The sequence below is a fragment of the Anser cygnoides genome, chromosome 1 (genome assembly GCF_040182565.1).
Source record: "Anser cygnoides isolate HZ-2024a breed goose chromosome 1, Taihu_goose_T2T_genome, whole genome shotgun sequence".
Lineage (NCBI taxonomy): Eukaryota > Metazoa > Chordata > Aves > Anseriformes > Anatidae > Anser > Anser cygnoides.
This window is the reverse complement of record NC_089873.1, coordinates 150,472,636-150,487,332: the sequence shown is the minus strand read 5'-3', so window position 1 is coordinate 150,487,332 and position 14,697 is coordinate 150,472,636. Positions and strand designations below refer to the sequence as shown.

The window sequence follows — 14,697 nt, the reverse complement described above, 5'->3', positions numbered from 1 at the left end:
GCAGAGCCCCTCACAATCAGTCCACACAAGCTTTACTGCTCTCCCCGCACTAAGAGAAGGGAGAAAAGAAAAGCTAAAATACCAGTCACCGAGGTTAGCAGTTTGTTCCCAGATTAATGGCAAACGCCTCTCCCTGATGCAACTACCCAATTCACTCGGGAGAAGTGTGTGTACATATATGTAGTTATATATACACGCATCTGAATACATATGTATGCCTCTGTTATAACAAGGGAAGGCAGAAAGAAATAAGGGAAGGTTGTTAATTTTCACTTTATGTGACGGCCGGCGTCAAAGACTCTTTTGGCAGCAAACAGGTAGCGGAGCTGTCTTACTGTCCCGCAGGGTCATGCTTATCATTTCAGCATCATCTGCAACGGCACAGCTTAAGGCTCTGAATGAAGGTGACCCTCAACCGCAGCCTGTCTTGGATTTAGTTTTTTTGTTTGTTTGACTGTTTGTTTGTTTGTTTGTTTTTTTCCCCAGGGAGAGGTGGTTGTGTACCAAGCTGCTGCAAAACTCCGTGGGAGAGAAAGTTAAAATGGCCAAGACCACTGCGAACCTGAGCAAAGGGCAGGTTAAAAAATAAAAATACAAAGTCGACAAGAGCCCCACCAGCACCAGGTTCCCCCAGTGAACCCTTATCTTTACGCCGAGCCGAAGGCCCTGGGGCGCAGCGCACAGGGGGGGTCCCGCAGCGGGGAATCCCCGGGCTCCGAGCACCCTCTGGGCGCTTACGACATTTGCTGCTTCGCTGCTGCCTGCAACTCTTTCGGCATCTGATTGCACAGGCAAGCGTGACGCTGAGCAGCGTGGCACGACTTTTTTTTTTTTTTTGAAAAAAAGTCTGTCATCCGGGTTCTGAGAGTCTGTACGTGGTTGGGGACTCACATTTATTAGGGGAAGCAATTACTCGAGTTATATAAATGCCCTGCTTTCTAAAGCAGCCCTTTCGCAGTAACGAATGCTGCAAAAAAAATCCGTACATCTGCTAAAATTGTAAAGACGCATGCACTATGGCATACAACGTATGTTATAGGTATAGATCCACCGAGCAAGGATCAGATCTTGGGACCTTTCATTCTTTCTACGTCCTTCTTCTAAATGTGTCTAAAACAATGAAGAGAACATTACCACAACATGAATATTTTCTCAAGTCCTTATCCTGGGCTACTATAAGGGGGAAAAAATGGAGACTTCCATCTTTCCAGAGATGATCTCTTTTGAAGGATTTTGCTATGCCTCTTAATTATGTCATGCAAATCATGTTTTCTTGACATCCACATCGAAATAACCATGGCAGAACGGACAACGCTAACTCCATGGAGTCGGTAGCTATTTCTTGTATGTTCAGCGGGATTTTGTCTCATCTCTGCTGTCGTGCTTTTGGCGTAATTTCAACTGCAGCATTTTCAGGAATGTCCAAGAAATCAACAGCAAAAGGAGGCCTTTTGGCCTCTGAGGTCTGATGAGTTTGCAAGGATTTAGCGGCACTAGTTGGGCACACAGGGGATGATCACGTAAAACAGTTCATCAGCATCGGTGCATTGTATTCTGATCCCCAAGTAACTCCAAAGGATAACACACAGTAACACCAAATGCAAAGAGTCGGGAAGGAGAAGTGTGTATGAACACGACTCATGTTGAAGTCTTGACACTTACAACAATGGAGGCCCACAGCCTCCTGAACATGCCCACAAATGGTTTAAAGCCACGTCTACTTCTGCCTTCAAAGTTTCCTTTCTGTTTGGAAGTTTGATGTTCTATTTTCGACCGTGTTGCTTCTTCCAACCATTCTCAGTGACAAGTCATGAGGATATGCAGTAATTCAGAAATTAGTGAAATTTTATTCTTGGTGGGGGCGTTGGATTAAGAGGCTGGGAGAGTGTGAAACAAGTCAACGTGTAATTGTATGATAAGGCTCTCACGAGGAATTTATTGGCCAAGTTGCTATTTCTATTCCTTCCTAATCTCGTTTAGCACATTCATTCTCTGCAATCTGTCTCCATAATCTTCTGTGACAGAATGGCAGCCAATAGAAGCATGCATGTTTGGAGAGAAGAGAAAATATGCAGAGGCGTGATAAACTGATGCTAATTATCCATATTTAGGACACCGAGTGCAGAAGATCAAGGTTTACAAATAACAAACCAGAGCCAATGATGATGGCTTCCTAGTGTGGAATATATTGGAGGGGACAAGATAAGGGTTTCACATGCAGAAGAGATTTATTGGTCAAAGGGTTCACCTTCCACTTTTCCACTTTTATATAGCAGTAAATTATTTAGGCTAAATTCACCAGAACATTACTCTTTTATTTGGCAATGTGCCATGACTTGCTCTTTCTTTGTGTCCTTTCAATGCAAATCCTTGTAGTGTAACATCAGTTGATAAGAAACAAATAATTGAAGTAATAGGTAATTCCCTTTAAATTGTGCATATAGGACAGTAAGGTAATCATCTAGTGTAGAATGAGACCGGAGTATAGAGCAGATAGCTGAAAGTGAAACAATATCAATCTCAGCTATTAAATTACATTTGTACTAGAGAAAAATAACCTGCAGAAGACATGTAGGTTGAATGAGAGACAACACTAATCTGGTCATCTTTAGGCCATTTCCCTATAAACTTCTCAAATTTCTTTCTGTTTTAAAGACAGATTTTCCTTTTTTTTTTTTTTTTCTTGCTTTCACTTTTTTTTTTTTTTTCCTAACTACCATTTAAATTAGGGATGAGGCATTCTCTTTTTAACAAGCATTGGCTCTGAGAAATAATAAGGGAATTCAGTTTGGCAATATCTGTGTAGTATGACTGAGGGTCAGTGGTAGTGATCTTGGTAGTCTGCAGTAATTGTATTGTAAAGTTTCCAAAATGAGAACAATATTTGTTGGTTTTATGTTTATTTAGAAGTCCAGAACATATTTCTTATGGTGGTAAAATTCTTACTGTTATTTTTCTTTAGCATCTTCCTGTCAGGTGGAGATAACCTGTTCTTTGAGAAATACTTTAACTACTAAATTTTATGTCAACATCGCTTCTTGATTCTCTAGCTTCATTTTTCTGCTGTTGGTAATATGATGGCACTCAGCAAAACGCAGAACCCTGCTGCTGAAACGTAAAATGCATGTCTTAGAAGTGCTCCATTTAGGAAAACTCTTCAAAATATCTTTCACTTGATATAAGGGAAGAGATTTCTTTAGTGGCTACTCATCTAACGGGGAAAAAATGCTCTTTTGTTTTTCTGCAGAATCATGCTGTGTTTATGTCTCTGCGATATTCCTTTACACTGGTTCACATTTTGTGCCTTGTGAGCAGGCACAAGCACCGCGGTGCCAAGGTGAGCCTGTTCACAGGTTTTCTAGGAAGGTTTCTAAAAACGCTCACATGATTTGGCTCGCAAAGACCCAACAAAATACATCGCCAGAAAAAAAAAGGTGGCCAAGCAGGCAGGCTGACACTCAGGCCATGGATGATGCCATTTTGTCATCGGTGAGCAGACGCAAAGGGGATCGGGAGAGGAAAAAGTAGGTGATCCTTCGCAGACACCACCTCCAGCCCCGAAATTCCCGGGATTTCACCCAAAGCAGCCAGATGCCCTCTGCAAAAGGCACGATGGGGACAGGCGTGGGGCAGGGGTCCCGAACCAAAGACTATTTACTAAAATAAAGGGAATTAAATGGAGTTTGACAGCAGTGGGTACTACGAACAGAGCTGGGGTAAGACTTCACCCTGCTTGTGGGAAAAGGCAGTCTTCCTCCACAGAAAACTCCAGGAGGTTGTATTTTTACTTATTTATTTATTTTTTAAGTAACATTTCACAGCTTCGTTTGCCATCCCCGGAGATACCAGAAATCCCTCTAATCCGGGTTTTGTTGCTGAGCCGTGTGCACTGACTGTGGATACGTTAAGTTTTGCCTTCAAATGTTTGGCGGCTGAGCTTCGTGTCCGATGTCCGATGAGGCAAAGGGCTCCAGTCCAGATGTTGCCCAGCTGTTTCATCGACTAGGAACGGAGCTCCCGTGATACGCTTTCTGCCCTTTCTTAAAATGTTCCTTACACGTCTCTTCCCACAAAAGTCCAAAGCAATCTGCTGTGAATCTTAGCCATGTTTTTACTCCTCCATCTTTCCATCCATCATTCATATTCCAGGTTTGAAGAGACGCCCCTACATATTAGACAGTGGGTGTGTGATATTAAAATGATCGGGTCTGAGCTTTCACTTCACCATATCCAAATCTGTTGCACTTGTATAAATCTTATATTTACAAAACATCTACTTTCCACTCTCTGGCAGACTTTTATTAAAGACGAATAGCGTTGTTTAATGTGTACCAGACTCAGCTCCTTGAAGGAGGCCAGCAAAAAAGTCCTGAGGGGCAGGGTCCGTGCTTTGAACAAGAAACACGAAGTTTGGCCATTTTCATGAGAATAAATATACCTTCCAACTGTAGTGTCTTCTTCTGTTTATGCAGCATCTAAGGCTACTCTCAGGTAAATGATAAAAACAGCCATCTAAAGAGGAACCCATCATAACTGAGAATGCCTGAACACATGATTCAGGTATTATGAAACATTAAAGCATGTCTGGAAAGCATAAACACATTTATTTAGCTGATCTACCTCCAACTAACCACTACATGGTACAACCAAATATGAAGATCCTACCAGTTGTTCTGAATAGCTCATTTGGATGTCATTTGCAATGAAGACATCTCATTGCTTTCCTTATCTGAAGCATCTGGATCTGTGGCATGTTTATCACGATGAGATCGTCTCACTTCTCTAGTGAGATTTGCTATGCGACTACTTGATCTGGGAGAATGTTATTATATTCGGGAAAATCAGGCATGGCTTTTCCCTGCAGCTGCCTATTCAAAGCAAAACAATTAGGAGACTAATTCCCCTGGTCTCCTAGGGGAGGCTATACCCATTCTCCTAGTCCAACCCAAGATCTGATCTGTTAAATGGACTTTTTGGGTGGAGGGTTAACACAAACTTTCTCAGCCTTGCTGGAAAGTTAGAAACTGAGAATTTGTAACAGATGGAGTGGTTTTTTGTTGTTGTTTTTGGTGGTGGTGGTTTTGGGTGGGAGGGGTGTCGTGGGGACGGGACGGACCGGATCTGCTCTCATCTTTTCGTTCTTCTGGCTATTCTGCAGGACACACAAGTCGTGGTGGCACACCAGGGTATGGAAAATCAAGTCCCCGTTTCAAAGATTAACTGATGCCCGTGTGCCTTCCTCTTCACCCTTTGGCAGTTCAAGATACACCACTGAAAAGTTTGTCCTTTATTTGCCTGTTCATTTCTTTTGGGAATATTTAATCTTCCTGAGCATTTTTCTGGAATGCGAGGTTCACGTTTCTCCTCCAGGCCTCCCTGCCCTGAAACATGCAGGGTTTACCCTTGCTACTGCAGTGTACTTTAAAAGGAGTTTCCCACCTAGTTTTCTTCCGTTTTTCTCTTGTTCTCTGCCCTTTCCAGGTAGGAAGCACAAGTGTTCAACGTGACTCCACCGTATAAGCATCTGTTTTTACGTATTGTCTCCTACATTCTACCACTCGGGGGGAAGGAGGAGTAATTTAGAGAAAAGTAAGACTGATAGAAGAAGAAGAAAAAGGTGGAAGACCTAAAACAAAGCAAAGGCCCTCTCTGTTCTCTGCTGTGTACAGGCAAAACGAAGTGTGTAATTGCGGAAACCTAATCGGATCTCTTGATCAAGTGTTTGCTCGAGATTTACCGAAAGGTAAAGGTATTGTCCTGCGTGTCAGGCAGGAGGAGGAGGACCACGGCTGGGGTGTCCCCAGCCCTGGGGCACTGGAGATCGCTTCCAGCCCGCAACTTTTCACACTTCGGTCTGAGCTCCTGTACCCGGAAATTTCCTGGAGACCTCTGGAAGTCTTTCCTCCTGCGCTGGGATACTTGTGTTAAAACATTTCAGCTCGACGCCTGAAGAGCCCTCTGCTAATTCGAGTGCTAAACTCTCTCTCTTTTTTTTTCTTTCCAGCAGTTTTAGCAAAACAATCTTTCTATACACTTTTTTTCCTGCTTTTGAGTAGAAAAAAAAAAAAGAGAAAAAGAAAAAAAAAGAATCTGAATTCACTACTTCTGAAATTTGTGCGAGACAATTTTGAGTAGGAAATAAACGCCTCCCTGCTCCCCCCCCCCGCCTCCCCCTCTCCGGTGGATAAATTATACTGCCCAAAATGTATGGTGTCTTTGTTCACCGCTAGTCCCTAGTTGCTATGGAGAGTTTTACGCCTTAGTAAACTATATTTCACCTCCTCCCGGTGAAAGCTATTCTGCTCCCAGATGCACACGTTACAGCCCACGGTCTTTGCAGCACCCCCCCCCCCCCCGGCGTCGGCTGTGCTCCCCCAGCCCGGCGCGGCCGTCCCCGGGCCGCAGCCGTGTCCCCACGCTGCTCGGGGCTCTCCGGCGGCCCTGCAGCACTCGCCCAATTGTCTGCCGACCGCCAGATGCTCTCCTGCTTCTGCCCGTTCCCATTGTCCCTTTCTGAAGGATAGCCCCGTCCGTCCGAGGGCCGCAGCTAACCGTGGCACACGTCTCCTCCCGCTCAATGAGAGGTGCCCGGAGCGAAGGCGTGAACAATGGGATTTTGCCGCGCGTGAAGCGCATTGCCCCCAAACCCGGCGTGACAGGCCGTGCTAAAGCGCTTCAATGACTTTCTTCAAACGAGACTTAGCCCAAAGCTCCTCCCTTCAGCGAATTACACCGTCCCGAAAGGAGAGGCACCCCAAGGTTTTGCAAATAGGAGGCGAGGGATTTGTCCCGCACCGGACCCCACCGCTCCCATCCCCTGCTCCCTGCGCCCAGGGCAGTGCAAAGGACGGGGTTTGCTTTCGCCCTTTTGCTCGCCTACCTCCGGACTTTGTGGCGGCACACGCGAAAGTGATGCTCAGTTCAGCCAGACCCTATTGACTCCTGGTATGTCCTACCCAGGCATCACCAGAGTTGCCCCGACTTCAGGCGTGAGGGCTAGGAAGGCTTCCAGGTCTCCTGCTAGCATCCCGCACCACCCCGGGTCCCCTCGCACACCCCGCACCGACCCTACAGGAGAGCTCCTCGAGAGTCTCCAAACTTGGGTTCGCCCTTCTTCACTTCAGCGGCGTTTCCAGCAGAAGCGGCCCGGCTCATGGTACCGGCCTGCCTTTCCATCTCTTTCCTTTTCCGACCTCTGATGCCGGCCCCCGACTCGGCCATACCTGCGCACCCAGGGCCGGGCCAGACAGCACGGGGATGGGCGCAGAGCTGCCCTCCCCGTCGGGGCTGTGTGTGTGCCGCGGCTCCTCCGGCATTTCTCAGTGCCCCTGCCGCCTTCCAAGGCCTCACCCCCCCCAGAAGCAGCATCCCGACGCCCCCACCCTGGGGGTCCTCAGCACGGTCCTGGCCCACCTGCTTCAGCTCCCCTATTTCAGCTCCCACCCCGGGGTGTGAGCTCAGGTGCTGGGTGTTGCTGGTGGGGTAGCGCCGAGCCACGGAGCATCCCGTTTTTCGGGGGGCTGCGCTTTCTGGCAGAGGATGGACCGAAATGCCTGCTTGGGACTGCTTGGCACCCTCCCACCCCCCAAAAAAAAGTGTTCGCCCCCCACATCCTCATCAGTGTGCACGGTGCGTGGGCCATGAGCACGGCGGAGCAGGACCGAGGCGCCCACCCGCCGGGGCCAGCCCAGCACGTCGGGGGGCGCTTCCCCGGGCCCCCGACCCCCCCCCCCCCCCAATGTCGGCCGTGCAGCAGATGGCCTCCGGTCCGGGGGGGCGGCTGCGCGCATGACTGGAACCGGGCCCTGGTGTCGCCGGGAGCCCCACGGAGGAGGGTCCCGTGTGGAGTTCAAGCGCGACAGCAAGGCGCTTGTTTTTCTCCAACCAACCCCCCCATACCCCCTTGTTTCCCCCCTTAGCCCCCCCTTCCCCATTGCTCTGTGCCGCCGGTGAGGGGCCGAGGCGGCCGTGCCCTGCTCCCCATCTCCCGCAGCTGAGCCCCCTCCCCACCGCGACCTGCTGCAGCCCTCGGCCCCCCGCTGGGACCTCCCCCCCCCCCCCCCCCCTAGCCTCCCCCCGGGCCGTGGCGTCTCCCTTCTCCCCCTCCCCAGCCTCCCGCCCCGCGGGGGGCTCCGGGCTCGCTGGCTGCCCGGCCGGCCGCGGGCTTGCAGCGGGAGCCGTCGGTGTTCCGCTGGGTGATTGTAAATGGGTTTGACTGGCCGTTGATCTCGGGGTCAGGACTCTCCTCGCTAATCCCTCACTCTCCAAACACCGGCCCTCTTACTCACCCCCCCCCCCCCCCCTTTGGCTCCCGTCTCCCACTTGCATCATTCATCTGCGGCCCCTCCGACGACACCCAAAAGGGGGGTCCCCCTCCCGTCTTTAGCCAGCCAGGGGGCACCTGGCTTTGAGGGGCTGCAAAGACACACGGACACCCCCAAAAAGCAGCCCCCCCTACACACACACACAGACACACAGACGCTGTCCGCCCCCACGGGGCCGCTCCTCCCTGCCGCTCCTCCACGTGTTGTTGGGCGAGGGAGGGGAAGGGGCAGAAAGGGGCCGGGGGGAGTCTCTGGGAAAGGTGGGGGATCCCAGGGACCGGGAGAGGGTCTGGGTCCGGCCCAGAGCGCGTCCCTCCCATTTTAAATGGGGGCCGGGGGTCAAACGCAGAGGCAGCTGCCAGCTCGGGTGCTTTGGCTGCGTTTTGCTGCACAGCGCTGCTCAGAATAGCCGTTTGGTTCGGGTTTTGGTGATGTGGGGGGTGGTTTTTTTTTTGTTTTTTTTTTTTTTTTTTTTCCCTTCCGTGGCAGCTTACTGGTGATGCTAAAACACTCAAACCGCGCCGGGCGCCCCAGTGCCTCCAACATCTGGCGCAGCTGGGAGGGAGGAGGAGCCGTGCCACGGGGCAGCTCGGAGGGCTCCGAGAGCCTGGGGGCTGCGGACCCCTGGGCAAGGTGCTGGAGCCGTCCCTGTTTTTAAATTCACGGGTCATTTCATGCTCCCCCCGCTGCTGCTCAGAGGCCCGGAGCCGCCCCATCGGTGCCCCCTGGGCGCGGTGCGGTGAGGCTCCGGCTGAGGGCGCGGGGGAGCGGAGCTGGAGGGAAGGGGCTTATCCCTCGGGCCCAAAGAGCCCTCCAAGGAAAAAGGAGGGAGATGGAGAAGGGAAAAAAAAAAAATAAAAAAAAAAAAGAAGAAAAAAAAAGAAGAAAAGGGGAAAAAAAAAGGAAAAAATGGGGAAAAAAAAAAAGAAAAGAGAGGTAGAAGCGTTGGGAAGGGAGCTGTGGAGTTCAGGCCAAGTTTGCGTTTTGGCTCGAAGTTTGGAGCGGATCAGACCTGTTATCACTCCGTGCCGCCTGGCCTCCTGGCTCCTCCGCCTCCCCCTCCCAGGGGAGAGGCAAAGCCGGGCCCGGGGGCGGAGCGCGGCCCGGCCGCGGGGGGCCCTGACCCCAAGCCCCCCACGCTTCAGGCAGCCTGACTCGGCCGAGAGGACACCTCCGCCCTCGGCCCTCCGCCTCAGCCCCTGGATTCCCCTTCATTTTACCGAAAATAAGATTTTTATTTTTTTTTGCTTCTTTTGCAGGTGATTTTAATAGCTCTGTCAATCACGTTATAGGGGAAACATTTCATACAATTTTAGACCTAAAGTACTTAAATCATAAATCGTTCAAACCTATTCTTAGGTTTGCATATTCAATTATTCTCTTATATATAACCTGCGCAGCAAAAAGCCCCAAGACTGAGTTATTTTACCGTACCGAAAACCAACTCCTCTGCCTCACAAAGTAGCTCTAACTTTGTTTGTACACCCAGTTCTGGAGTTTAACTCGAACTGAACTGCAACGCCAAGCCAATAAACCACGAACAGAAATAAATTGTGTAGGGATTTTTTTTTTTTTTTAACATTCGCAAAGGGGACTGCATTTCTTTGAAAGGCAGGCTGAGAATATTCAAAGTTTACTTGAATACAGCCGAGACTGGGGCTGCTTAATCCCCTTGTGTTGAAAGTGCAGGTATTCCTATTATTCCAGGCATAACGCCATCGAGCCGCTAAATTGTGGGCAGAGGGAGGAAGACTCTTTAAAGGAGCTCATTTAGAGCCGCTGTGTCTCTTCTAAGAGATTTCTGTAGTATTCCTGCTTGGACTGTACAAAGGCTGATTTCCTTTCCTCCCTTGGCCGCCCCACTACTCTTACTACTCCAGTCGTGTTCAGCCATACAGCATCAGCTCGCTGTGGGTTTTCCCTTCCGCTTTGTCAGTAAATGCGAATTTCAAAAGCTGTGACCCTTAAAGAAAAGGCACGTAACGGGGTTGCATCAGATATATGTGCGTCTGCATGTGCACGGGCACACACACACACACACACACTCACACACACTCACTTCGGTCGTGATGCTACTGCTAGTGCGTACAAGTATGTACGAGGACGTATACACAGGGCGGATAGCGCCTTACAACAAACAGTTCAACAGGTACCCAGCTTGTTCTGCACGGTGCAAGGTACGCCTATTAATATTTTAAATGACACATAGGCTCACGCTTGGCTGGAGGGAACCAGCACCACGGAGGGTTTCTCACAGGTTCCCCGCTTTGTGTGTGTGCTATTTGACACCGAGCGCTTCCAAAGTGTCCGGACCTGCACACACCTCGCTATAAGAAAGCCTCAGATAGTTATAGGGGGAACAAAAAGGGGGGGGGGGGGGGGGAGTATTACCTAATTAGAAATTAATGGACATCTAAGAAAATTTTGCATTCACTTTAACGAATGAGTGGCTTAAAGCAAATGATCCAAATGACTCCGAAGAGTTACACATATCAGTCGTCTTGTCAGCGTTACAGTTAAAGTGCAATCTCTGATATGGACCGAAACGACTCCTTTTCACCCAAATAACATTTCCCCACTCCCGGATGAACGAAGTTCTCTTGGCCGTCACGAAAAGACGGCTCGAACAGCCCTAGAGACTGGCGCGACCGAGGTTTCCGCCCCTGGATGATACAAATACATATTTTTTTTCCCTCTTGTTTAAGCACATTATGACCAATTTCGAAAATTTATTTGCTACAGAGCGATTTTGAAACGCAACGCGTAGTGCCTTTAGCGCTATTAGACGAAGTTTACAGCAAACTTTCAATGCCAGGACACCGAAAGGTACCGATAAACAACCTGGAAGGGGGTGTGTGTGAAAAATAATAAAGTCAACTCAAACCCAAAATTAAACAGACTTCAAAGCGCCGAGCAAGGCGACCACAACCGCGCATCCCTGCGCCCTCCGGCACCCAGCTGCGAGCCCCCGGGGCCGTGCGCGGAGCCCGGCGCTGCCTCTGCGCGGCCGCGGAGGGCCGGCGGCGCTCGTCCCGCTCCTGGCCCGGGGCTGGCCCTTTTTGCTCCGTGATGGCCCGGGCTGGACACCGGGACAGCCGGAGGGGAGCGGCCGCGGGAGCCTCAGCACCCCGCGGGCCGCCCGGTGCGGGGCGGAGCGGAGCGGGGCGGCGGGAGAGCCCCGCTCCCCCCGGCCGGGGAGCCGGCTGCGGTGCACAAAGGGAGCTCGGAGATGCAATTTGGCCTGCCTCGGAGCCAGCGCTCAAACAGCCCCGGACATCCCCGGTCAGCCCTCCTGGTCTGTACCGAGCGTCAGGCACCGCCGGTCGCCGAGGGGTTGCGCTTCGCTCCGCTTTCCGCTCCGCTTTTCGCTCCACTTTATAGCATCCTCCTCGTTTGCTAGGTTCACTTGCCGTGTGGTCGGGTACACCGTGGTAAACATTGCTACGCTCTCGCCTTTTTTCTTAAAAAAATAAAATAACAGGTGACTTTTTCCGCTTTGAAATTTATTTAACTCAAAATTGAACGCATCCTTAGGATTTCTGTTTAGCAGAAAGGCTTTTTAGTAAACTATATACACAATCTGAATTCCCTCGTAACGCCTAAATAAAAATTATTTCACAATGCATTTACAAGAAATGATACAAAAAAAAAAGGAAAAAAAAAACAAAACCAAAGAGAAAACAATCAAACAAAAAATATCCAGATACAATAAAGTTTTACAAAACCCAGAAAAATAAAACATTGCAGCCTCAAAAAGGAAAAAAAAGTTTTATAAATAAACAAACGAAACAGAACAGAACAAAACAAAAACGCGAGAACACCTACAAAAACTTTTAAGTGTTGTTTTGGATTTGCTTTAGTACATGAGTAATAAATGAGAACTGTTTCCCCATCAGCTTCGACTTAATTAGGCAGGAAAAAGCCTTCGCAAGAAGCGATCCGTGAATGAAATCGTAGCGGTTCTGCGCGGTATAAAAGTTGGCATCGCCTAGAACTTTGTGTGGCTATTATTGATATATTTTTTTTGTCTTTTCATTGCCGTGTTTCCTCTCTCTCTCTCTCTCTCTCTCTCTCTCTCTCTCTTTCTCTCCTCTTTTGCAAATAAACGCTCTATGTCTCTTGGGTGAATGATAAATACTGTACAAAAAGTCTCGATAAAACACAGAAGTTCAGTCTAAAACTAGTTTCATAAACTAGTCCTCCTAAAAAAAAAAAAAAGGTAAGTAAAGCAACCGTTACCTTTTTTTCTCTCTCGTTATTATTATTATTATTTATTATTATTATTACAAGAACATCAAAACATTTCTTTTCTGTACAAAAAGAAAGAAAAGAAAAAAAGGAAGAAAAAAAAAGAAAGGCGGGAGGGGGAGGGCGGGAAGGAATGGGAATAAAAGGCAAAAATAAGAGGGGGGGATCGGGGCCGGAGAGCCGAGGAGCCGGGGCGAGGCGGGCGGCCGGGGGGCAAGCGGGAGGCGGCGGCGGCGGCGGGGCGCAGTCCCGCGGGGCGGCCCCGTGCCGGGGCCGGGGCCGGGGCCGGTGCCCGCCTCCGCCGCTCCCGTTGCCGGTGCCGGGACCGGTGCCGATGCCGGTGCCGGCTCAGATGTGCGTCAAGGGGACGGTGCCGTTGACCCCCGTGCTGGCGCTCTGGTAGTGCTGGGGCAGGGAGTGGAGCCGGCTCTGGGCGGCGGCGGCCGCCGGATCGCCGCCTTCCCCGGCCGGTAAGTACATACTGATCATCTCCCGCAGGTCCCCGGGGCACGGGGCCCGCGAGTGCGAGGTGACGGGCGGGCTCACGCTGGGCTCCGACTTCACCAGCGAGCCCAGCGCGCCCAGCGCCCCCGAGGAGGCGGCCGCCGCCGCCGCCGCCGCCGCCGCCGCCGCCGCCGAGTTCTGGTGGGGCTGGGAGCCGTAGGGCAGGGCGCCGTAGCCCGAGGGCGAGGCGCTCATGTAGCCCTGCGAGTTGGAGATGGGGCTGTACTGCAGCGCGCCCATGTCGTAGCGGTGCATGGGCTGCGGGTTGTGCGGGTGGTGCGGGTGGTGCGGGTGCGGGTGGTGCGGGTGCCCCCCGCCGCCCGGGTGCTGGCCGTAGGCGAGCTGCGCCTCCTGCATCATCGCCGCCGCCGCCGCCGCCGCCGCCACCGAGCCCGGGTAGGCGCCGTTGGCCCAGCCGTTCATGTGCGCGTAGCCGCCGCCGGCCGTGCCGCCGGGGCTCTCCAGGCGCTGCCCGACGCCGCCGGGGCTGACGCCGACGCCCATGCCCACGCCGACGCCCGCCGGGCCGCCCCCGGCCGAGCCGGCGCCCAGCAGCCCCCCGGCCAGCGAGTACTTGTCCTTCTTGAGCAGCGTCTTGGTCTTCCGCCGGGGCCGGTATTTATAATCCGGGTGCTCCTTCATGTGCAGCGCCCGCAGCCGCTTCGCCTCGTCGATGAAGGGCCGCTTCTCGGCCTCCGACATCACCTTCCACTCGGCGCCCAGGCGCTTGCTGATCTCCGAGTTGTGCATCTTGGGGTTCTCCTGGGCCATCTTCCGCCGCTGGCCCCGCGACCACACCATGAAGGCGTTCATGGGGCGCTTCACCCGGTCCTGGCCGCCTTTGCTGCCCCCGCCGCCGCCGCCGCCGCCGCCGCCGCCTCCTCCCGCTCCGCTCTGCCCCGAGAGGCTGCCGGGGGCCTGGGCTCCGCCGGGGGAGTGCAAGTCCGTCTCCATCATCATGCTGTACATTCACGAAGCTTTGTCACTTTCCTCCGGCGCCGGGCGCGGAAAGCGGATCGGACATAGAGGAGCCGAGGCGAACGGGAGCCAGGCGAAGGCGAAGGCGGAGAGGAAAGCGGGAGGGAGGCAGCGCGGGCTCGGCCCCGCCGGCGGGCACCTTGCCCCTCTCGCAGCCCCCTCGGGGGGACCGGGCTCGGAGCTGCTCGCACAGGTGCTCGGCAAAACTTGCTGCAGCACTTGGCCGCCGGGGAGGGAGGGAGGGAAGGAAGGAGCGGAGCTTGCCGAGCGCCCGGCGGCTCTCCTCCTGCTTCGCTCGCTCGCTCAGCTCTCCCGGCACACACGCGCACACCCCTCCTCTCTCTCCGCCGCTCTTGTTCTTAACAGATCTATCTTTTTTTTTTTTTTTTTTTTTTTTTTTTTGTTCTTCGCTAACTTCGATGGAGAGGAGGGCGGGAGGGAGGGAGGGAGGGAGCGCGCTGTGTGACTTGCATCCGCTGATCGCAGGTGAAACGGGGAGCGGAAGGGAGAAGGCAAAACCCACCGCCACGCCAAAAAAAAAAAAAAAAAAAAGTATTTAAACGTTAACTAAAAAAAAAAAAAAAAGCGGGAGGAGGAACGGGGGAGGAGGGGGGGGTGGGGAAGCCAGCCCGGCCGCGCCGAG

At 52.1% G+C, this 14,697-nt stretch overlaps 1 protein-coding gene across 1 annotated transcript; it reads right to left on the bottom strand.

Annotated features, from left to right (window-relative positions):
- Positions 1-12,126: 12,126 nt before the first annotated feature.
- SOX1 (SRY-box transcription factor 1) lies at positions 12,127-14,083 on the bottom strand. The gene has a single exon (XM_048080783.2). It carries the CDS (start codon positions 14,043-14,045, stop codon positions 12,921-12,923), a length of 1,125 nt encoding a protein of 374 aa, XP_047936740.1. The 5' UTR covers positions 14,046-14,083; the 3' UTR covers positions 12,127-12,920.
- Positions 14,084-14,697: the final 614 nt, after the last annotated feature.